Source organism: Leptonotus elevatus, chromosome 13 (assembly GCF_054856555.1).
Source record: "Leptonotus elevatus isolate MCC_2025b chromosome 13, RoL_Lele_1.0, whole genome shotgun sequence".
Lineage (NCBI taxonomy): Eukaryota > Metazoa > Chordata > Actinopteri > Syngnathiformes > Syngnathidae > Leptonotus > Leptonotus elevatus.
Genome location: NC_141251.1, coordinates 9,662,666 through 9,686,924, shown reverse-complemented (window position 1 = coordinate 9,686,924; position 24,259 = coordinate 9,662,666). Strand labels below are relative to the sequence as shown.

The 24,259-nt window shown below is 39.5% G+C and overlaps 1 protein-coding gene across 4 annotated transcripts in view; it reads left to right on the top strand.

Annotated features, from left to right (window-relative positions):
• thada (THADA armadillo repeat containing) overlaps positions 1 to 24,259 on the top strand; it is a 69,892-nt gene that overhangs the window by 1,033 nt on the left and 44,600 nt on the right. For 3 of the 4 annotated variants that reach the window (XM_086093300.1, XM_086093299.1, XM_086093302.1), the window contains 22 exons: positions 151 to 299; positions 411 to 443; positions 519 to 567; positions 670 to 854; positions 1,119 to 1,213; positions 1,495 to 1,718; positions 2,554 to 3,275; positions 3,684 to 3,838; positions 3,952 to 4,107; positions 4,235 to 4,342; positions 4,438 to 4,561; positions 5,066 to 5,211; positions 5,459 to 5,681; positions 5,773 to 5,908; positions 6,022 to 6,158; positions 6,539 to 6,691; positions 8,357 to 8,517; positions 14,392 to 14,501; positions 17,536 to 17,668; positions 18,972 to 19,094; positions 19,300 to 19,422; positions 19,640 to 19,731. In XM_086093300.1, coding sequence (XP_085949426.1) covers positions 151 to 299; positions 411 to 443; positions 519 to 567; positions 670 to 854; positions 1,119 to 1,213; positions 1,495 to 1,718; positions 2,554 to 3,275; positions 3,684 to 3,838; positions 3,952 to 4,107; positions 4,235 to 4,342; positions 4,438 to 4,561; positions 5,066 to 5,211; positions 5,459 to 5,681; positions 5,773 to 5,908; positions 6,022 to 6,158; positions 6,539 to 6,691; positions 8,357 to 8,517; positions 14,392 to 14,501; positions 17,536 to 17,668; positions 18,972 to 19,094; positions 19,300 to 19,422; positions 19,640 to 19,731 — 3,537 coding nt within the window. The remainder of the gene's footprint in view (positions 1 to 150; positions 300 to 410; positions 444 to 518; positions 568 to 669; positions 855 to 1,118; positions 1,214 to 1,494; positions 1,719 to 2,553; positions 3,276 to 3,683; positions 3,839 to 3,951; positions 4,108 to 4,234; positions 4,343 to 4,437; positions 4,562 to 5,065; positions 5,212 to 5,458; positions 5,682 to 5,772; positions 5,909 to 6,021; positions 6,159 to 6,538; positions 6,692 to 8,356; positions 8,518 to 14,391; positions 14,502 to 17,535; positions 17,669 to 18,971; positions 19,095 to 19,299; positions 19,423 to 19,639; positions 19,732 to 24,259) is intronic. The other variant, XM_086093301.1, reaches the window with a different exon arrangement.

The following is a 24,259-nucleotide window of genomic DNA, read 5'->3' as shown; positions in this document are numbered from 1 at the left end:
GATTTTTGTTATATTTCCTTTTGAACTGTTAACTCAAGAGCTTTAGGATTTATTTCCAACGTACCATCTTGACAGTATTATTTTTTTCTTTTGCCTTATGTTTTGTTTTTAACCTTTATGTAACATTGTTGTCTGTGTGCCCCTGCTTAGTGCCTTGAGTTCCGTACCAACCTGGCTTCACGAACGAACCACAGCTTGTCTATCCAAGTGCCTGTCAGACTGTTTGTCTGACCCTACTCCAGATCAATATTCACATGTTGTGAACGCCATTGCTGGCTGCATGGATGGATTCCCTCTGGGTAAGTGCACAAGGCAAATGTATATTGTATGTATGACTGCCTGTTATTTCAAGTTATATCCAATATTTTTTATTATAACTGAAATTTACACTGCAATAACGCTATTTTCAGGTGAGGGATGCGTCATTGAACTTCTTCCAGAAGGTTTGTTTTTGTAGTTCTGTTGAAAACATTTATTTTCAGAACAATCAACCATTGACTCTTTTGTCTTCTATCTAGTTTTGCAGTTTCTTCACAAGGGATTACGTGAATATCTTACACAAAACAGGTATGCATATACAGTACTGGAGTCTGCATGTGCAACTTTCAGTGTGTTACTTTTAATATGTATTCAATAAATTGTGTATGTCGCCTTCTGCTGTTTATAAAGTGGTGTTGCAGGCCGTCACATAGCTCAAGCCCAGTTAATGCATTCCTGTCTGGCAGCAGTGAAAACGTCAATGCTGGTCATCCAGAGATGCCAAAGTTCTATAAATTCTGCCATGACGAACCACCAGACACTGAAAGACACACTTAATAATCTGCTGGATTGCTACATAAGTATCATTACTGATGGTAAGCCATACAATATACATTTGCCAGTAATACTCTGTTTGGGAAATTAGAAATGATTCACAGACATTTTTATTACTTTGCTGTATGTGCTGTACATATTACCTGTGTGGGGGAAGCCATGATACTTAAATGTGATCCTGATATTTTAAAAACAAAACCACAACTGATATTAAAGCATGCACATATGAAACGATAAATGCCAAATGTTTATCTTTACTGACGTCACACATTTTTCTCTGTCTGTCCGTCCTATGTTGAACCCAGACGATTTTGTGCAAGCGGTTCAGAGCACATCTGGCATGGCCATAGTCTTATTAATTAGGACTGTGATGGGCTCTGGAGATGATGTTGCGTCTGTGGTAAGTTTAAATTACTAATTAACAATGTTAACTTTTCTGATCATCAAAGTTAACACACACATTCAACTTATTTAAAACTTCCATTGGGCAAACTCTTTGAATTTAAATAAATGAGTGAAACAGCACAAAAATAATACACGATTGAATGTATTTTTTGTATGTAAACGAGCGATATAAGAACTGATTGATTGTGTTGTCGTGTTATGACAATTCAAAATTGTTAATTATTAAATTATTCCTCAGTTAAACACATCGTGCACTTCCGTCCTGTGCCATTTCAGGTGTGCAGTTTGCTCCGTAGCTCCGTGAATGGCTTGGACTCTGCGCCTGTGTGGATTAAGCAGCGGTGTGAGAGCTTGTGCACAAGTGCTCGTCCGCCGGGTGTCGCTATGTATCTCTGCCACGGGGCGCTGGCCATGCTGAGCTGGAAAGGCTCTCTGGCTGGCCCGCACTGGGAAACACTGCTCTTGTTGGTCCCAAATACGCTTCTGGATCTAGATGTCAGGTAGTTTTTTTAAGAATAAAAAAAATCAACACTTTTGCTACTATCACAGAAGAATAAAAGGCTGTGAACAAATATTTGTGTAGTGTGCTTATAGATGGGAGTACATTATGATTAAAATGTGATATTTTGTCAACAAATTTGAAATATGGTGATCTTACGCATAATACAACAAAATGTTCATGTAGTGAGTGATGGTGAATATTTTGGGCAAACCCCTACATTAAGCGGGCATTTACATTTGTACAATTCATATATATATATTTTTTTGCAGGGGTGACAATGATTTTACAACACAATCCAAAACAAGATATCAAAACAAAGTTAATTCACAGGCATCACTTATGTTGTAACTACATGCAAGTTAATGTTTTGAAACGTTTTAATTTTGCAGCCGTTTCAGAACACCGTCACAGAGGAACATCTGGGGAAACCATTTGTTTCTATCAGCTTTTAATGACGGATAGGAAAATAACATTATGTTACACTACTACTGTATGCTTTTGATCGGAAATCATTTACATTTTATGACATGAGTTCAAGTAGCAAACCAGCCAAATTAAAAAAATATAGTTTAAAAATTCTCATTATTTTGTTATGCTGTTAACATTATATGAAGAAGCATACCAACATCATATAAAATAATACATATTTAAAACCCAATTGCACATTGGATATTTTTCCGTTAAGTGTCGAAATATTCAAAATATTCATCCTGTAGAATTTGTCTGATCCCTATTGATATTTTTCATTTTTATTAACATTTTTTAGATCTGCGCTTAGCTTCCTAGCGGTTACTAATGTTTCTGTTTCTTTCTGTGTATTCTTCTATCTGCAGTATAAAAGAGTCTAGTACTGTTTTGCTGGTAGTTCGGGTCCTTATGCTGTGGAGCAGCGCTGCCCTGGACTGCCTGCAGGGAAAGAGGCATCTCTGTTCCCCCAGCCTCCAGCATTCACTCAGCGGAGGGTCTGATTTACACCGACGCCTCCTGGAGCATATCTACTCCCACTGGGAGCATCCCTTAGATGGAGTCCGCCACCAAACATGCTCCCTGTTTCGCAACCTCCTCCTCCTCCATCAACATTCCAGTTCCTCTACCTGTGAGGCAAATCCGGACAGCTATGTCACAGAGCTTACCCAAAAACTGTTCCAGCTCGATTGGCACATGCGGGGAAAATACGGGGCTTTGGGCTGCCTTGTGGATCTTTATGGTGCTGGATACCTGCTTGAGATCCAGCCACAGCTTCCTTCATATCTCCTGGGTCTGATGAGTGACCAGACTTTGGCTCCATATGCCAGCGACCTTCTGGAGAAGCTTTTCATCAGCCATAAAGAAGAACTTACTGCAGCCTCGACCCAAAAACTGCAAACTGCAGAAGACTGGATGGAGCTTTGGCACCGGATGTGGGTTACGCCCCTACTACAGGTGCTGTGTAGTGCAAAAGTAGACGAGACTACTTACATCTTGGATTATTTCCTTCCCAAATTGCTGCGCTGCAGCCCATCCAGTCTGACACACATGGTGCAGGCATTGCAAGACAGACTGCCTTACTGCAAAGGTAAAAACACAAAAACTTAATAAACATACATTCATTTTCTATACAGCTTGTCTTCATTAGGGTCGTGTGTGTGCTGGAGACTATACCAGTTGATTTTGGGTGAGAGGCGGGGTCCACCCAGGACTAGTCGCCAGTCAATTGCAGGGCACATGTATACCATTCATATTTGTATTGGCAACATAGACAATTTAGAATCTTTTTGGCATGTGAAAGGAAGCTAGTGTACCCAAAGAAACCCCATGCAAGCTCAGGGAGATCATTCAAACTCACAAGAGGGTCTACGTTAACCATTACTTCACCATCCATCCATATAAATAAATTTAACTTTATAGTTGTAATGCTCTGCTACATGTCTCCTTTATGAGTCTTCATGGTCATTTCAGATGTTTTTTTTTAAATGCTCAACAGATTCAACTAGCTGCAGGGGTGCACTTGGGGCCCTAATGACATGCTTGCGAGCAGCCAGGTCTCAAGGTGTGATGCAGACCCCAGCGGAGGGTCTGTTTGGGGAACTGGTGCCCTTCAGCCTGCTTCGACAAGCGCTAATACATAAGCATGATCAAGTGAGTACATTTGCTTTGTGTCATTATATCCCTCTTATCCGTTTTACAATTAGTTACCTGTAGTAACTTTTTTTCAACATATTAACACTCTATGTATGGGACATATCTTCCAGGTGAGGATGGATGCTTTAGGCCTGGTGTGTGAAAGCCACCGCAGTACTGAGGTTTTGACCTCCCAGGAAATGGACCTCATTCACCACTTCTTGCTTCCCAACCTCAACAGCCAGTCACCAAGTGTCAGACAGCAGGTGGTCAGTCTTTTCAAGAAGGTCAGATAATTGTCATGCTATTTTTTTCCCCACACTGAGCATACCGCTTATTTTGTCACATTTTTAAATCTTGGTATCGGTAATTGTGCTCAGCTTGTATTGAACTTTGTCAACCTATGTTGTAAAGATGCTTTGCAGATTAAAGGACAGTATGCAGCTGTTGCAAAAGAGACAGGGCCAAGAGAGAGAGGAGGAGCAAAGAGCCAAAGACCAACATACCATATGTCTTTATAAGGTACATGATTACACACAAAACATAGTTACATCTACATTGTCGAAGTAAATAATACTATGTGTACGAATGCTTGTGTGTGTGTGTGTATGTTATAGGAATTCCTGCACAAGTTATGTTCGAAGTTGTTTGATGTTTTGCTTCCCGGAGCTTCTTTCTCTAAATGTCTCATGTCCCTCCACTTGCTCGGTTTACTGGCTGAACTCTTCACTTTTGGTGCAGGTATGTGCATACTCCTCAGCAACACCAACAGTGACGTTTTAGATACTTTAGCTGTGAAATTATGGACGACCAAAATTGCCCCCCCAAAATATCATAATAATAATGATAATATTATTTGCCGTTGCGATGGTAGAGTGTTCTCTCACACTAAGCAGGCGCTATTCAATTAAATGTATGTATTTATTTTTGTATTTACTTTCACATTCATTTATATTTATATTTGAATCATGTTTTTTATTTTTTATTTTTTTTTTTACATTTATGTATTTGTCTATTTATATTTTTTGCATTACATTTTTGAATTATATTTTTTATATCAGTTTTTATTTTGCCTTTTATTTATGTATTTTTTTAAATTTATTATTATTTGGGCAGTTTTGGTCTCCTATACGAAAAGAAGTAAAACATCATGCTATAAATAAAAAAAATAAACTATTGAAAACTTTGTTGGTATGGAAACAGGATGAGTGTTCTGAAACTTTTCTGCTGATGTTCTGTCCTTAGGGCCTGATGGGTTTGCCCTTGGTAAAGTTGTGACTCCTACTTATGCTCAGAACGTCCTCTACTGTGTAGCAAGCAACTTTATGGAAGTTAAACTACTGGCTACAACATTGTTATGGAAACTTCCTTTGTCAGCACTGAGACTAGAGGTTGGTATGGGGGTTAATGCCTTGTGTAGTACTGTATTTAATGCTTATGCCTATATTATGTTTTCTCTTTCATGTTAGGATATTTAGTGTCTATATCTACAAGACCGTACAATATGGAGAAATGCGTAAAAAAAAAAGTGATGATTCAAATGCTTATCGTTACACACATTTGCATTTTTTGTTAGGTAGTAATGCAGTATCTGAAGAAAAACACATTCTGATGTTTCATTGATTTCTGTGGGATTAGGAACCAGACGTGATGCGTGGGCTACTTCAGGCTGCGCTAGATCTGAGCACCAGCACCAAGCCCTTCGATAGTGTAACAGCTGCCCACCTGCTCAACCTGCTACTCCACCAGCCCAATTTGAGCCAGGCACTACTACACTGTGCCCAGCAGCAGGGACTTGACTTCCAGCCTCCCTCCTCATTACCACAGGCAAATGATGTTCAGGAGCGTAATACTTTATCTGGTAAAATGGTGTTCCAGAGCCCAAGAATATCAAAGTTTAATCTGAAAAAGGCAGTGATCATAATATTATCCATTATGTTGTCTTTCCGCAGTGATTAAGTTCTTGCTGTGCTGTCTGCAGTCAGAGGTCTCCAAAGCGGAGCGTTGCCTTTTGCAGGCGGCTGCTTCCTATCCTCTCTACGGCCGAGCCCATTGCATCACTGCGGTCCTTCGGAATCTCAACACGGAGTGAGAGCAATCACCTCATTTGCATCCTTAAATCTGTCTTTTTTTATTTTCTTTTTTACACATCAAATCATGTATTGACTTTATTGTGCTCACATTTGTGTGAGCGCGTGTAGGTGTCTGTGTCACACAGAGGAGTGGAGGCGACTGGTGTCAGAGCTCATCGCCACATGTTACAGATTGTCGGATGTGGTTTCTCCTATTGTCCAGAGCTCTTCCCCTGAGGGTCTTATACCAATGGATGTTGGCACAGGTATTTTCTCTTTGCACTCTGACTGATTACAACTTAGCTGAAGGATGTACCCATTTTTTCTGACAGTGTGCCCTATGAGACATACATCGGAATGTAATGTGTCCCATTTGCTGCAATGCATTAATTTCTTACCTTCATACAAAAAAGAAGTTCACAATTTTGAAACTGCTAAAAATATTTGAAAGTGGCCTCACTTCGTGAATAAAGTTTGGGTTGCATGGCACTGTCTTAGTCTACAGTACTTCCGCGTTATTGGCCACGCTTTGACTTTGTAGTAGACGTATGTGTCGTTAAAAGATATCATCATCAGGTTTAGTTAATGCCATTTATTTGTAGCGCCATTACTCTCATCGCTGGTTGTGTGTATGTCTATATTACAGTAACAGACACATCAGCAGGACTGCAAAGGATCCTGCATGAAATTCAGCCAAGGGACACCAATGATTTCTTCACCTGCACCAGAGAGCTGGATACACAAGATGAAGAGGATCAGGAGGAAAATCAGACCACACGCATAATGCCACCTGACCCCAGTGAGTTACACGCATCTGGAGAACACCCTCACTTCTTTTAACATCACATCAAAATGCACAGTTGTCACCTTAGATCATGGGTCACAAATTCCGGTCCTCGAGGGCATCTATCCAGCATGTTTTGGGTGTTTTCCTCCTCCAATGCACCTGATTCAAATGATCAGGATCGTTATCAGGCTTCTGCACAGCTTGCCGATGAGCTGAAAACTGCCACACACACACACACACACACACACACACACACACACACACACACACACACACACACACACACACACACACACACACACACACACACACACACACACACACACACACACACACACACACACACACACACACCACACACACACCCCACACACACACACACACACACACACACACACACACACACACACACACACACACACACACACACACACACACACACACACACACACACACACACACACACTACAAACAGGCAGATTGCTTTACGGTGTAGTCTTTCCCCATTCGTTCCAACGTCGAGTCGAACGTCTATGCGTGAGGTCATGGAGAAGCTGCAAAACAACCCTAGAAATGAAGATTTTTTGTCTGAGGAGACAAGAAATAAAAAATAAAAAAAGGAACCTACAATACAGGATTAATATTGGCCCAGCTTTCACTCACTGGTGTGCGGCCAAAGACGAGGGAGATTTCCAAAAGATGCTGCCTTTTCGGGGCTTGGCTCTTTTCCTGCTGGTAGCTTTCCATGCTCAAATCAAAAATATTATGCTATGTTAGATATTGGAAATTTGCATTGTAGTAATAAATACCCATCAGCTTAATAGTTCTCCATTCCTCACTGACCTGATCAGCAACGCAACACTCAAAAGTTGTTGTGTGCATTCTTGTTTACGAGTGCTTGTGAATGTATCCCGGGAAGGGAGGTGGGGAGCGCAGATGTTTGTGTTGACAATAAAGAAGTAAAACCAACACCTGCTTTTAACATATTTGAAAAACGTTACAATATTGCAAAAGAAAAAATATATAAAATAGATTAATTACCTCATAACTCACACAGCCACTGCAAACAAATGCGTTTTTTTGCAATCCAACTTGAGGATACTGGGAGATGACACAAAAAAAGGTGGTGGAAAAAAAATTATGCCTTCACTAATACAACATTGTCTTTATTTATTTAGGTGTTAATGTAAAAAAAACAAAAAACATACAGTATTCATTATTGCAGTTGAAGTGTGTTAAGTGTAGTCATGCACTGCATGACTCTGAGAGAAGTTCCTAAAATTTTGACTTATTGTTGGAGCTGGATAAGGTAACCAAAATGTTAGAAATATTGTAGCTAGTTACTACTTGTATATGTTCACCTAATATTATGTAAGTTACTGTTGCTGAGGTAATGTGGGCGTCTATTTGTTCTGTGGCTTTTGCGATGAGGTGGTGCACTCTATGCTCAGTCAAGTTGGCCTGACTAAACGACCATAATTTTATATTTTTGAGCGTCATATGACTCATATCATGATTGTTGTTTCTAGCTGCTATGTTAGGAATGTCCTGATGGGGGCAGTGTTTATCCTTTTCGGTTGTACCCTCACTTTCTGTGTCTCAGAAAAGTGATGAAACTTCCTTTTTCTTTGTGTGTGCGTGTGTTTGTGCACGTGCATGTGTGTGGGCATGCTCCAGGTGGTGAAGGCTACAGGGTGACAGCCCAGATGGTGCTGGTGTGTTGTTGGCGGAGCATGAAGGAAGTGGCCATGCTGCTGGGGCAGCTGTGTCAGAGTCTGCCACAGTACTACACCAATGACAACACACAACCACATCCTGGGCTCATCACAGAGGATCAGGTAAGATCTGGAATGTACACTTTCACACATGGCCTACAGGTAATTTTTCATCTGCCATTACCCCATGTTTCATTTTACTAGAAATTAGTACAGATATAAAAGTCCATCAAGTTTGAGTATTGCATATTAATTAGGAGAATCAAATAGTAAATGACCAAAGAAATCAGGATGTGCCCCCCCCAATAGGCAGTTATTTAACTTCCCGTAAATAACTTTGTATTAATTGTGCTTGTAACTCTCTCTTCACAACAACACAGTGCTTGTAAACTTTACGTACTATATCTTGAGGCTTAAGATTCAGGTAACATCTAAGGCTGTTTTTTTAAATTTGCAAAGAGATTTGACTTGATAACAAAAATACAGTATGCGACTCTGACTGCTATTGTGGACGTGTAATAGCAAGTCTAGTCTTTGATTGTGCTTTCCCCAAAACCACTGCGATACCTCCCGGGGGATGGTGGGTTTTGTATCTGTTCTGCTCCGTTTTAAATACACACTGACTATTTTTGACAGTAGCTGTGTCATCGTCCACAGAACAAATTAAGTGAGACAGGAAATCCCACAAGAAATTTCAAAGAATACATTGAAGCAGTTATAGGATAGATCAGCTGACTCCTGTATGAGTTGGAACTCTGTAAAATGAATGTGGGTTTTGCAATTACTGAACAGATACAGATGTCATCACTTAAAAATAATAACGATCTTGTAAATGCTGTATGCGTCACAAGTGGCTGTCTTGATTACAGGCCGTATTAAAAAGAGATATTGCTCCTATCAGTTTACCCCAAATTACTGAAATACAATGTGTAGTGCCATATCAAATCTACAAAATACTTTTACTCATGTATATTTGAAATCTACGTAATGTTATATACGTTATATGGTGTCACTGTGTTGTAATCAGTAGAACCTTAACACAAGATATTCTGACTTGGACCTTCCTATGTGGAATTTTCATCTTTGTCCTGTGGTTGCACGGGTTTTCGAGTTACTTGTCTCCATGAATGAATGTGTAAGGAATGAGTCTTTATATGAACGCCATTGCAATAAAAAATTCATTTTACACCATTTACAACAAATCTGAGCATTGGAGAGGATTTGTGCTTAGCATCTTTCCATGTTAGCATCAGGCTTTCGTTTAAGGTACGACCCTGCTGCTTTAACAACCGCGATGCTCCTCCCTTTCTACTGCATTCTTTCTAAATCACTTCCACAACCAGCATGAAAACATTGAGCACTACAAACGTCCACACACATAGACAGCACAGGAATAGTTGTCTGAGTGGTTCAGCATGTTAACAAGCGAAACCAGACAAAGACACCTTGGCGTTTGCCTTTGTAGGGGGTAAAGGCTGTGTTTGCGTGCGTGTGTCTGGTTGTTTTTACCTGTTGACTGTGCATTTAAATTCTGTGAGTAAGTGGGAAGTGGTGTATGTGCTGAATGTGTGTCTTTGTGCCAGGTGTTGTTTGAACACTGGTGTGATACTTTCACTGCATATATTATGCTTTTGGGTAGGACGAGACAAACTGAGTAATTAAAATAGTAATAATATTCTGTGACCCTTATAGTTTTCTTATTAATTTAGGTTAAATCCATCATGTTATTGAACAGGCTTAACATTTGAGGCAGAACAATAATCACAATCTGCAAATGTGAATATTTTTCATATCGTAGCAACCATAATACGTAGTAGTTGAAAATATGACATTAGAAGACTAAACGGAACATGTAGAGTTTGGCTTTAGTGGTGCGTATTATTGCGTAAGAGGAAAATCTGACCCTCTCTTTCGGCGTCGTTCTCTTCTTTGTTTTGTTTTTTGTCAGCTTTGTCAACACCATGAGAGCGAGTAATTTGTACGTGGCATTGGCGGCCTTTGGTGTAACTCTTGCTGTGCTAGGAAAGTTGGGTGCAGGCAAAGTCATTCGGCCCTACCGCAGTGATGACATGCATGAGCACATGCATGTAATGTGTGAGTGCTTATTTGGAACGAAAACATGTCTCTGTCAGCCAGCATTGTGTGTTCATCGCCGTTGGCCTGGTAACAGTGCAGATGTTTCTGTCCTTGGGTGGCACCATGGCAACAGCAGCTGTTATTGATGTGCCGTGATCAACATAGATTGAGATCATTTTTGTCATTTAGGTAAGGTGGGAATGAGTTATGTAACAAGTGTTTCTTTTCTTCTTTTTCTTCTGAGTGCACAATTTACTTAAAGCTGTAGTATGTTTTTTTTTTTTTTGTTAAGTAAAAATTCATTTGTACACAAGCAACTACTAGAGGAGAAGACAATGATGATTGAGTTTATCTTTTATCTTTTATATTTTAGTATTTTATCTTTTAGATTTTGACTGGCGACATTCCTGCTCCAGCTCACTTAATGGCACGCAAAAAATTATGTGGTGGAAATAATGTAAAACAATAACTAAACATAGTTTGTGATCCTGTCGCAGGAAAAAAAAATCATGCAAAAATGGTTACAGTAATTTCTGGACTACAAGGCGCATCTGACTATAAGCCGCGCTAGCTAAATTCGGAGAATACTCAAGTTTGTTACACCTATAAGCCGCACCTGACTGTAAGCCGCAGGTGTTTTAATGTTACCGCACCGGGTTCCCGCTACTTTCTTTTCCATAATGAGGGCGCAAATTGTCTCGCTCTTGTTCTGTCTCTCTTACTGTATTTGGGCTCACTTGGTTTATTTTGCTCTGCCTGACGCTCTTGCGCTTACTTTATAGTGCGCCCCTATTGTGATCTGATGGATAAGCCACACCTTTGTATTAGCCACACCTTTGTATTAGCCACAGGGTCGAGTGCAAGTGAAAAAAATAGGGGCATGTAGTCCAGAAATCATGTATATAAACGAAAATAATACAAAATAATAATTGTCGTGAGCGAACTTAATGGCTGTGTTCGAATGTCCACCCTCATCCCCTAACCCCTCATTTACTACATGGCCCCGCACTATATAGTTTGGCTAATATATAGTGCGATCCGGACAGCCAGCTCACTACTTGCTCCGCATTGCATATCACGTGACCACCGTACCTGTCATGACGTACCGGCGCATACATCTCTGACTATTTATTGTGAATGAAAATGTTTTAAAACTGTACTTTATTTCCTTTGTTGTACATATTTGCAACTAAAACAAATCAGTTATTTCCGTAGTATATATTTAATGCATCGCTTTGATTCTCGCGCTTGCGCTTGCGCTGTCGCTCGCACCATGTTTTTTCATACTCGCATAATGCATTGTGGTCTATATCAACCCGGTTGAGTGTGCATCAATGTTGACTACTTTTCAGAATGCATTGTGGGTCATTTTGAGTGCCCTACATTTTCGCTCCTTGGACATTCGGACACCCTTACAAAATGGCGTGACGCCGTGACCCCTCAGTAGGGCACTATATAGGGACTGCTCATTCGGACACATTTTTCTTTCCAAGGACCCCTCAGCTGCCCAACAAGGTGCCTGATGTAAAATAAATGAAGCACAAATGCAGACAGGCATCGATGTAAAAAGAAAACAATAACTGTAGCAAGCAAAGTGCAATGACTGTTTTTCGAACCAGAGCACAACATTGCAGCACTTATGTGCACCCCACTATATGTAGCGGCCCAACAAGGTGACTGATGTAAAATATTTAAAGTTTAGCACCCAAACAGAACACAAATAAGTGTGTTCTTTGTGAGAAGTAGTGACCACATGAGATTACTAGTGTAGTTTTATGGCTTAGTAATATTTGTGATTTTTATTATTATTATTTTTTTAACTTCACGATTCATCCAGTAAATTGCAGTTCAAGTTAGAAAGAACAACAAACATGGCCAGAGTGCTGTCTAACCCATTTGGGCCAGTGTCACGGGTTGATCCACACATGTAATTAGACTTGGGAAAGTTCCTTCTCCCCACAGGGAAGTTTTTCAGGGAAACAGGCACGCTTGCAAACAGGAAGTTGATGTCTAAATAAATCCCTTCCCCCGCCCTTGCTTGCTTGCTCGGCCTTTTTAAACAGTTACACAGACGGGAACCTTCAGGAAGAAATCTTTAAATACACGGAACAACGGCCCGGCGAGGCCTCGCTCAGCACCGCAGTGGTCTGGGCCCGGCAGCCTTGGGCATCTAACAGTGACTGCTGTTTTTACTCTAGTGAGGTCAGGCCTGTCCTGGGTGTCCATTCTCAAACCTATGTGATAAGTCATTGTGCTTGGCGCAGTTGCGGTTTACTCATTCTGTGCTTGGGTGTTTTAGTGGGACTGCTTTATGTCTGCAGGGTTAGGCAAGTTTACTAAACTGTGATTTGGCTAAATAAACAGGCTGCCTCAGCTCTTCATTTTTGTTTCACATGTTCCAAATATTTTATATCCACCCGTCTATTCATCATCTTTAAAAGGTCATAGGGTTGTTCATATGTAGATTATGTCGTAAAACACATGTGGCAAGAAGAAGCAATCACCCCCCAACATTTTATTTTTTTTATTTTTTTTTGATTTACCTGTGTTCTTGCATTGGTAAGCCCTATTTTAAACAAAGGGTTTGATGGTAGAGGCTCAGTCACTTGTCATTGTTCAACCCCCCCCCCCAATGTGTGGTTTCCATCTGTTTTTGTTGAGATGCTGTGTCAAACCCACATCCCAGAAAGGGTCGTTTTGGATTGTCTCTTGTTTGTTTGTTTGTTTGTTTGTTTTTGCACCAGAACCTTGTCACTCCTCCCTGTGCCCTCTGTGCCACCCCAGACTAAGCTGAGGGTTGACTGCCTTAGTGGTAGCGGTGACACCACAGCCTTAATGACAGGGCACTGGAGCTCCGCGTCCGCCTCGCCCTGCCGCCTCACCTGCTACACACTCACCAGTTTACATATTGCCACAGAAATGGCACTAGTGTGTGTATGTGTGTGTATAGTTAGAATAATGTTGCTAGCACTATTACTAACTGGATGGTTTTACTTAGACTGGCTATTATGCGGATGTCTCAGCATCCTTATTTGAGCGCACTTGTCACGCTACTGCCATGCTGCTCTCATGCTGGACATGCTCGCTGCTCATTGGCCGAAAAGTAAGTGGTGTCTCTAAAACAAGCCTCCTGCTGGTGTTAGAGCTTCAGTTTGAATGCCAACTAGAGAAAAGGCGAAAGTGTAGCTACAGTTCTTCAGTGGAATAACAACTTTTTCTGCCCCTTTCTCATCCCACTTTAAAGTTGATAGACTGCTAAAAAGCCATGTCAGCATTTGATTGATATTTGTGGAGTTGTGGAATTCATAGTTGTGGAGTTATATGGGTGTGGGACAATAGTTTTGGTATTCATTTGTTTTGTTGGAAAATGACTCACACAGACATGAAGTACAAGGTTTATAGGGGTGGTTTCATAAAGAATTTAAAGACTTCCTTTTTGTTTTAAGTGTGCATCTGGAGAAAATCTGGCCATCTTACTCACAATTTAAATTGATATATCCACCAGGAGCACTCATTGTGAAATAGTTGTGGCAAAGTTCCCTTTTTATAGAGACCAAACAAATCAGTCATTTTATTTCAGTTTTGTTGTTGATAATGCGCAGTAAACTAACATAATGTTCCAATTCTGTATGATATAGTAAATCTCAGAGACACTTGGATGTGTTTAAGACGTAAATTATTATCACAGAAACTTCACAAAAGTATGCTTCTATGAATGTGACCATCATAACAACTGTTAGTGTTTGTACCTAATAGTTACAAAACACGAGGCAGGGAATGCTTAACGACTATTTGTTACTCAAATTTATCTGTAACTTTAAGTTGTATGATTGCATCCCCAATCTACAGGCATGCATGGATCTCCCCACTGCCTGCGTTACAAAATGTTATATTTCATCACATATTCCCTCTCTCTTATAGGTGGCTTGTATAGGCTTGTATTTCCGTCAGCAGCTCCTGCAGTCCCGTCATCGTGGCGCCTTTGAACTGGCTTATGTGGGCTTTGTTCGCCTCACTGACATGCTATGCAGGTATGTGTTAACGTACAGTGTTGAGGGCTAAAAGGTAATACTGCTCCATGGCTGTGGACATAACTGCACATTACAAGGATAACTTTTGTTCGGCCATGTAATTAGCCAGTAGGCACATCCTTGCGCTGTCACTCTTCATGATACTTTGTTAGGCATTCCTCCTGTGGCACTAATTATTTTGCTGCCAATTACTTTACCTACGGTCTTCTTTCATAGCTTGGCTTTTTCTGGCTGTCTTAGTGTGGATGTAAAAATGAAAAAGCCCATTTCTTGGGATCTTTGATACCACTTTTTTTTTCACACCGATACCGATACTCAACTCTTACCGATACCACTAGTACATAAAATTTCCCCCCAAAATGACAGATAATTTTAAAGAAAGACATATAAATCCCAATATAGTATGTTTCCTTAAAACTGCATGAAATAATGGAACATTTATATTTCTAATTTCTAGTTCTTGATTGTAAACTGGCCACTAGATGGCGCTACCTGGTATCTGTGGTACTCGTCCATCCCTGCCCATTTCAATTCAGTTATGTTCCGATTGGAGTTGAATCTAAATAAGCTAAATCTGCTCATAGCGGAATTTTATTTTTAGGCTCAGATTAAAATACTCTGGGTTCTGTTTGTGAGGTAGGGAGGCCATTGTGAAACACAACCAACAGATTACAATTAGCATAGCTCCATAATGTGCTACTACACCAGCACCCAAATGATGCAAAGTACTGAAAAGTGTCATAGTTCAAATTCAGATTCATTATTTTGTGACCAGATACATTGGAAATGCAGTTAAGTACCAATCTGAAAATCACCACAGAAATAACTATATGAATAATGACAACAACAACATAGCAATACGTTACAATGGAGGAACTGTAACTAAAATGACATCTTGTCTAATGGGTCAGCTTCAACATCAACAATACGATTGTTTCCTTCCTTGAAATGCATTGAATGTTCCAAATAAAGTTCTATCTTAGATATTTTTTTAGTAGGTTCCCATCCGCATTCATTCCAAATATTTGTAGATTACACTGCAACATTATACTTGACTGCTTCATGCATTTTAAAGGAAAATGTCGAAAAAGGACATTTTAATTCAGAAAAAAAAATCACTTAAATATTGGGACAGGGACACAAACTCATTATTTTGGATTTAACCACCTCAATGAATTTGAAATGAACCAAATATATTCTTTACCTGTAGACTTTTTATTTGCGCGTTTATACCTCCAAATCAGGTGAATGGTGTAGGAATTACAGCAGTTTGCATATATGATTTCCACCTCATAAGTGACCAAAACTGGGACACAAAACTGGGAATTCCGAAGTGTTAAGGGCAATATTGTCTGCTCATATTTACCCAAATGTTTAAGAACTAATTGAATGGTGCTTCACAGTGCAGCTGGTCAATGACCAGAAACATATTGTGAAAACAACAAACCTGACCTGAATCCGATTGATGCATTTCACCTGCCCCAAGGACAAGCAGGAAGAAGATAGTCTTCGGAAGATTGCAGTTGCAGTGAAAGCCTGGCAGTATCAACCAGGATTAAAATCCAGCATCAGATGATGTCTGTTAGTCTGAATCTGAATAATAAAAGTAATTAATTGGACAATTACTCTATGTAAAAACACACAATGAATTATTTTTTAGTTGTTTGAGGCTCACTAGTATTATAGTAACAAGCAACTATGTTCCAAGCTTCAGACTGTAGTTGACTACCGGGGATTTGCAACCCAGTAATAAGAAGTGAAAGTTTGATTTATGATTGATTTGTCCAATTACTTTTGGTCTTTTCAAAAGTGTGAGGTATATTATACATATAAAAACGTGTAATTCCTACACCGTTCACCTGATTTGGAGGTAAATAGCCTCCAATTAAAGCTGTAAACAAGCAGTTAAAGCACATCTTGTTTGTTTTATATCTATTAGTGGTCGTGTTTACAGCAAAAAATATGAGAATTGTGTCATGTTCCAATATTTATGGACGTGACTATATTTCTTACTTCATGTTAAGCCTTTTTTTCCCCCTGAATGGCATGTGGAAGGCACGTGAAAAGAGACAAAATACTGGTGAAGCAGTGTTCTAAACCATCCTTCTGGTCAAAATCTCTGGTTTTGTTATTGTACAAGTACATCAGAGAGGGCCAGTGTCTTGTAAAATAATGGTTAAGTTCTAGTGGTTGTGTGGTGTGTGCGTGTGTTCTGCTCTTGGCTTGTGTGTATGCATTTCTGTATTTCAGGAAGGGAAGAGCAATGCGGGGATGGTATTGCAGGCTGTGTGCTGGGTTATGGGGTGTTGATTGCAGGGTGCTTAACCACAGCCTTTTGATGCTGTGTCTTGGGATCTGGCACTGGTGTGCTCCACCGTGTTTGCACTCTCAGACGCTGTCTCCTTTGTGTTGGTTCCTTTTTCCTTCCCTGCCACCATCATTTCTCTGTTTTTGTCTCTCCTTTGGTCATTTTTATATGTACAATATGTGTCAGAAAACTTCCAGAAATGTTGCCACAAAGCATATATTGTAATTAAAATCGAAACTACGAGTTTTCCCATCCACATAGAATTTTTTTGTAGTTTGTTGCATTCAGTGGATAAGAAGAGGCGAGATCTATCATGTATGTATGTGTATCATGTACAGATTTTTGTAGCAGCACAATACACTACATGTCCTGGTAGGGAATGTACATCAGCACCCTACCACCCCACCTTCTGTTCAAAGTACTTGGAAAGAAGTGTTAAGCTATGTATTAGAACAGAGGTGGGCAAACTCGGTCCTCGAGGGCCGGAGTCCTGCAGGTTTTGGAGGTTTCTCACTTCCAATCAACAGGATCGTTATCAGGTTTATGGAGAGCTTGCTGATGAGCTGATCATATATCAGCTGTGTTGTAGAAGGGCAACATGCAAAACCTGCAGGACTCCGGCCCTCGATGCCTAACTCTGTATTAGAACCTGCAAAGACGACGGAGGCCCATGGTTATACTTTGTGTGTGTGTGTGTGTGTGTGTGTGTGTGTGCGTGTGTGTAAGGAGTGGCAGTAAAGTCCTGCAACAGCTTCCAGCCTGCTGGCTGTCCGAGGTTCTGGAAGAGGTCAAATCTAGTGACCCGTCATCCAAACTGTGTGCCACACGACGCAGCGCAGGAATACCCTTCTATATTCAGGTGATGATGCTTCATTTTAGTCATACTTCTTAAAAAGATTTGCTTGAAATGTATAATTGTTGACTGGTGTTTGAAGTGGAGCATGTAAGAACATATATGACCAGGTATAGGTCATTTTAGATGGTCATCATACCCCAGTGTTTTTTGATGTTGTTGTAAATGAAAATCCTAATATAATATTTTTTATATAGATATATAACTATTTGGAGGCACTGAATTGAGCCACAATAAATTTAACATATTCCTTATTAAGATATAAATTAATTGACTGTCAAAATAAGTCAGATCACACCATGTAAACTAACAAAAAAGATCCAGCCATCCAGGAATGAAATGACATTCCATCCTTATGCTCAGAGTTATTATCCCTCATTTGTTTCTTATCTGTCGACATTGTTTCATAGAAATGTGTTTTTATAATCCTTTTAACAACAAAAAGTGGCAGAGGGTACAATATTTTTGGGGAAAACATCATAAGCCTATTCTTGTTCTCGTTTACCCGTAACTGCAGTTGCAATCAGCAGTTCTTGGCATGCAGCTGTAGCACTCATGGTGGAAGAACATGAGGATTCCAATCCTCATTTCTCTTTCACCTAAATAACACACACCATCGTTGTCCTTTGGGTAACCCCACTTATTAGTCACCACTCCCACACACCTACTGTATAATTTGTCCTGACTAAAGCTTCTTTGACACATGAATTACTCTCTCACGCTTTTTTGAACCATTGTCCTCTCATATTTTTCTGAATGCTGATGTTAAGACTTGACTTGATACAGCTGTTTTATTGCAGTAATTCTGTAACGTAAAAGGTATTTTGCTTCACCTCAACTCTAAATGTATGTCTTGCAAGCTGATATGTGCTGTACAGTATGCATATTTACACGTAGAAGTAGATTATCATATCTATAAAAGGTTGTATTTTGATTATTCCCTTTTTTTTTTTAAATGCTCAATTTTTTTTTAATGCTCAATTATTATTTTTTTGTCTCATTTTTAAACTAGCAGCAACAAATTGTGTAACTTATATACTATGGAAAGCAAGTGTGGCTGTTAAAATGCTACTTTCTCATCTGATAAAACTAGCAACTTGGCCATAACAACGAAAGAAAAATGTTCAAAAATATGGATATACTATGCCAAAAGTATTTTTAAACTAATTTCTGAAGAGCCCTAAATCACAATTTTGTACAGTACTGCAAAACCAATGAGGCAATATTCCCAGCATGATTATGTGGAGCTATTTTCTTGTTTCTGTTTTGAAACTTTTGTGTCTGCCGTGTTGGTGTTTGTTCTCTGCAGGCTCTTCTCTCTTCTGAGCCAAAGTCGTCCAGTTGCAGTCTGTTAAAAATGACCATGAGAGAGCTGATTACCCTCGCGATGCCGAGTGCTGACAGAAATACAGATGCTTCCACTGTCCCTCAGGTTTGTAAGCTCTTTGCATCTTGTCATTGTCTGTATTGACTGCTTTCTTTGCTGTGACCTTGCGATGGTAATATATTTGAAATGTTTGTGCCTAGCAGACTTTTAATGAATGTGATTTAGCTCGTCCACCTTTAAGAGCGCCTGTGCCATTCGTAGCATTAGTTGTGCTTGCTTAACAACTGTGTGACTTGTTGTATCTTTACAGGTCCATGCTCTGAACATCCTGAGAGCTCTTTACAGGGACACTCGTTTGGGAGAAAACATCATTTGTTTTGTGTCGGATGGAATGCAGGCTGCTGTACTTGGCTTCACCTCTCCTATCTGGGCAGTGAGTTTCTATGCATGAAGTCTCAAATATAACACGGCTACTTTATTTTTCAGTAAAAAGAGTTTTACATGCGTTTGGTTTTGTAAAGCTAACATACTAGTCTCAACTCTCCCATGAGAGATCTGCAATTTATAGCTGTAAAACTGCATGGAGATGCTGATGCGTGTGTCGATATATTTTCATACTCCCTTCCATTTCCACTCTTATTTTATTTTAGGTAAGGAATTCTTCAACTCTTCTCTTCAGCACTCTGATCACAAGGATCTTTGGAGTGAAGAAAGGGAGGGATGAACACTCGAAAAAAAACAGGTCCGCTTCTTTTCCCTTAGAATGAAATGTTTACATTGGCATGCAGTTCGTATAAATCTGTAGTCATTCACATACAAATTGTGTAAATAGCATCACAAGGTCACAATTACTAGTTTTAAAATAGTTATCATTTACTGTACTCAGCAATCTATATTTTTGAATTTCAACTTTGAGCCAATTTAGAGTCAGAATAAACATCTCGAGTAGACAATGTAAACATTTTTACTGCGCAATTGATATCAAACACCACCAGGGGACACTATTGTAATACTACAGTGGGTCCTTTTTTTCCAACCCCTCTTCCCAACCTCATCATCTTTACATTCTGCATTATTTGCATTGCATGCAACTCAAAACAAGGATTAATGCATCCACAAATGTTGAATGTTGTACTCTAAGGACCCAATTTACTAAAAGTTTGCTAGAGTTAAAAACTGGCTGATCAACTAACCAATCACAACCAGGATTAAGTCTAACAACGATACCTTGTTGCGTAGTTCATTTTGCACACTATGCAAATTGATTTATAAACCAAGCACAACATGATTTATCAAACCTCAGACAAATTGTGCTGGCTGTGTCTTTAGATAGTGTATCGTAATGGCAGGTTTAAACCAGGATGCAAACCATTGACAAAGTGTAGCACAAGCAAAATGAAAAGCAGAGTAGTTTTATGCTTTTGTAAAATTATTTTTGAAATGCTAAGCAAAATTTATTGTAACATTTTGTCAATTGAGCAATGTCATTAAGGAGCTTCTGAATTGTCTAAGGGTTGACTTGTTGGAGCCAGTCACAAGAAGGAGTCATGCCATTTCACCTATGTCAAAACCCCTTTCAACTCCGGATTTACGTGTGCCTGGGTCATTTGAGTGTGCAATTAGTGCTGGTCTCTGCTACAGCAGTTTTCCGGGTGTGCTGTTCCAAATTTTAAACTCAATATTAGACCAGATGTGCTCATACCTGTACAACCCAGTTTGCCGCGCACTTAGGGCGAGCTAACTCAAATAGAGCATTTTCATGAGATTACTGACTTCCACAAAACACTTGTTGCCAACAACACACACAATCTGTTAGAAGTGAGTGAACATGCAATTTAGCGCCTGCTATTTGGGACCTTCATAAATCAGGCCTCATAAGTCTCATTACAAGGACGATGACATTCCAAATGACTGTTGGTTACATACAGTAGTGGCAATTAAAAGATCAGTTAAACCTTGCAGGGAGCTTCTTATCAAACAACAAATGTGAACACTCATTTGTCAAGTGCTGTTTCCACATACGGTATATTTGATATGTTTTATCTAACTTGATGCAAAGATTGAGAAACTTTGGTTTGTGTAACTGTTTCTGATAATGATTGATTATTGTATAATTGAATGATTACATTCAGCAGGCATTGACAATGAAAAGGTCTGATTTGTTGTAGGACACTATGGCTTTCTTTATTAGACCAAGTTGGTATTGTAGAGTTTCACAAGCATTTCACTGTGTTTCTGTTGGCTCACTTTCTAAAGGCCTCTGAATAGCCAGGCCAAGGCTGCTTCTGTTTATCTAGTCTTTCATTCACTTTCTTTTTCTTCCGCGCCACTTTAAGGTATTCCTCCTCATGACTGCTGGATCCGTCTTTGTTATTACTGTCTGCCTGGGTTTATTTCTTGCATGTGGCAGAGTTTAATAGTTTAAAACATAAGTAGAAGATGTTTGCTAATAAAAAAAAAGGCGTAATTATGTTTTGTCATACTTTTAAATCAGAATTATTATTTTTTTTGTTAAAAAAATGAAGCTAGTTGCAGTTCAGTTAGGACTCTGTCAATATACTCTGAATGGGCGTTTGCCGATGGAGAACATTAATTGTTGTTATTTTTACGATGGGGTGAATTTGTCTCGATGCTCTGAACTCCTGCTTGAGTTCCAATGTTAAACTGAGCAAATTAATTGGCCCTTTGGAGTTGCCATAAAGAAGGTCAGCGAAGGTCAGGCCTTAGTTGACGTCATGTTGTTGTTCAGACCACAAACTCTTGAATCAACAGTGCCTTTGGTGGTTGCAGCCAAATTGTGCACAGAATTTTTGTTCTATTGCCTCGGGATAGAATTATTGATCAGTCAGTTCTACACAGTTGACTAAATGCTGCATGATAGGCAGTTTTTCCTCGTTTGTCTGTGTAGGTTTTTGTGGGGTCTTTTAAAACTGAAAGAAAGCTACATTATTTACCACCTCGTTTTTTTTTTTTAATAAGACTTTGTTTCTTTATTTTTGCATACATTTCCACCCGTGTATTTTACTTGAATACATATGTAATGTTTGAGGATCACTGCTCCATTAACTGAGCCCAGACTTAGGCCTTTCTGCTTCGTGACCTTGCATTGATGTCTGTCTGATATCATCTTTAACATAAATACAACCAGCTGACACAGAAAGATTGCGTAGCTTACCAAGTTCCATCGGAATCATCCAGCCTTATCACGCCTAGAGAAACTGCCCATTTATCCTGCATATAATGTAATACTATCAGTGGATAGAGAAAGTTTACACACCCTTTTCAAATGCCAGATTTTTGTGATAGCGGCTCTCATTGTTCAAAGGTATTATTCGGGAGAAGGGTACAGAAGAATTTCTAAGGCAATCAATATACACACAGTGAAGACAGTCATTAAGTGTTGAAAATTTTGCACAACAGTGACATTATCGTGAACTGGGCATCCCTCCAAAATTGGTGCAAACACAAGAAGAAAACAGGGTCATGAAGGCTGCCAAGAGAGTGGCAACAATATTGAAGGACGTGGAAAAAAAAAGGTACTAGCTGTCCATCCCCCCTCTTCTTCATATGTCTGGGCTGTAAAACCAACAAATTTTGACAAAAAAACACTCTTGAACCCTTCCAGATACATGTGGTAAAATATGTTACAGTCTGATAAAACCAAGCTTGAACTTTTTGGTCGGTCATAATTCCAAGAAGTGTTTTTGGCGCAAACACAACACCGCTCATCACCCCAAAAAAAACGTGGTGGCAGAGTCATGTTTTGCGGCTGTTTTGGCCGCGGTTCCAAATACCAACAGTTTCCAATAACTGTTATTTATAGGAACAATCATTGCTTTAAAGCAAAACATGTCACGAAAAGCATACGAGAAATGTTTATTTGGGGTTAATCAGAGATACTTCAAATAGTGGCAGGTGTGTTCTGACACCACGAGCTGGACTGTGATTTGCTAATTCCAAGCATAGCCACATCAGTTATACGAGGCTGTGCACACTTGTGAATTACATTATCTCAATTGTGTATTTTTACTTCCCCTCCTTAGAAGATTTCATGCTTTTTCACTCGAGCTGTACAAGTTATAGGTCGTACAAAGCTCTTTAAAGAATGACTGATCTCTGAGTTGTCTAACTTATTTCAATCTGAAATACACTCTGCCAACTCTTAACCGTTGTTTTTACGTAGACCTCCAAATGTCTTCTTTCTCCTCCTGCATGACCTCTTACCCCATATCCCTCATCTATTCTGCACTGACATAACCCTTGACCTTTGACTTGGAAGCAGCACACTCTTGTCTGAAAAAGCTCTCATTAGTGAGGAGAGTAAAGAACATGCCTATGTGCACATTTAATTTTGAAACTCGTGTTCTTGCATTTGTAAATAGTGATTGGTTTGAGCATAAAGTTGTACATGTATGTCTGTTAGGTCACAAGAGGTGAGGAGTTTGTCACAGCCTCGTAGACATCAGTTTTTAAACGCACACACATATACATGTGACAGCTTTTCATCCCATTTCCCCCGCTCATAACTTCCTGAATGTTTGCAAGCCAGAGGCAGGCTCTCTAGTCATATGATCCTGGATTTGGTGTAGCAGGCTCACTCATCCCTTAACGAACAACTTCATTTAGACAAGCACGGTTAAATAAAAAGGTTGAATGGTGGTTATAGAAGCAAGGCTATGAGTGTTAAATATAATGTTTGTCATTTTATTGATATGTGTGTGTGTGTGTGTGTGTGTGTGTGTGTGTGTGTGTGTGTGTGTGTGTGTGTGTGTGTGTGTGTGGTTGGCCTCAAAGGTCTTAGCATAGCTCTCACCTTGAACAGCTTAAGCAAAACGGGCTCAATTTGTTTCTGATTTGAAAAAAATTGTGAAGGTGAAAGCAATCAATGTTGTGTTGTCATATGATTGTTTTCACTTTCAAATTGTACTAATTTTGTCCTTCCGCCAAAACACTTAGTGTAACTGGTTTTATGCAGCAGTTCTAACTAAAAAGGTGGAATAATCATTAATAAACGCACAGTGTTGGAATTGTTGTTACTTTTCACGTGTGTTTGTTTGTGTATTTAGTTATGTACCAGCATAATTTAAACCTATTGCTGAGCTTTGTGGAGTTTTTGCATGATAAAGGTGAATGAAAGACTTATTTCTATGTATTTATTTAGATAGAGAACACCGCTGGCCCGAATTAATATTCACAATAAATCATTCATCCCTACAGCAATGTCTTTTTTAAATGGCACAGTTTTTTTTTTATTAAGTATCAAATCTTTT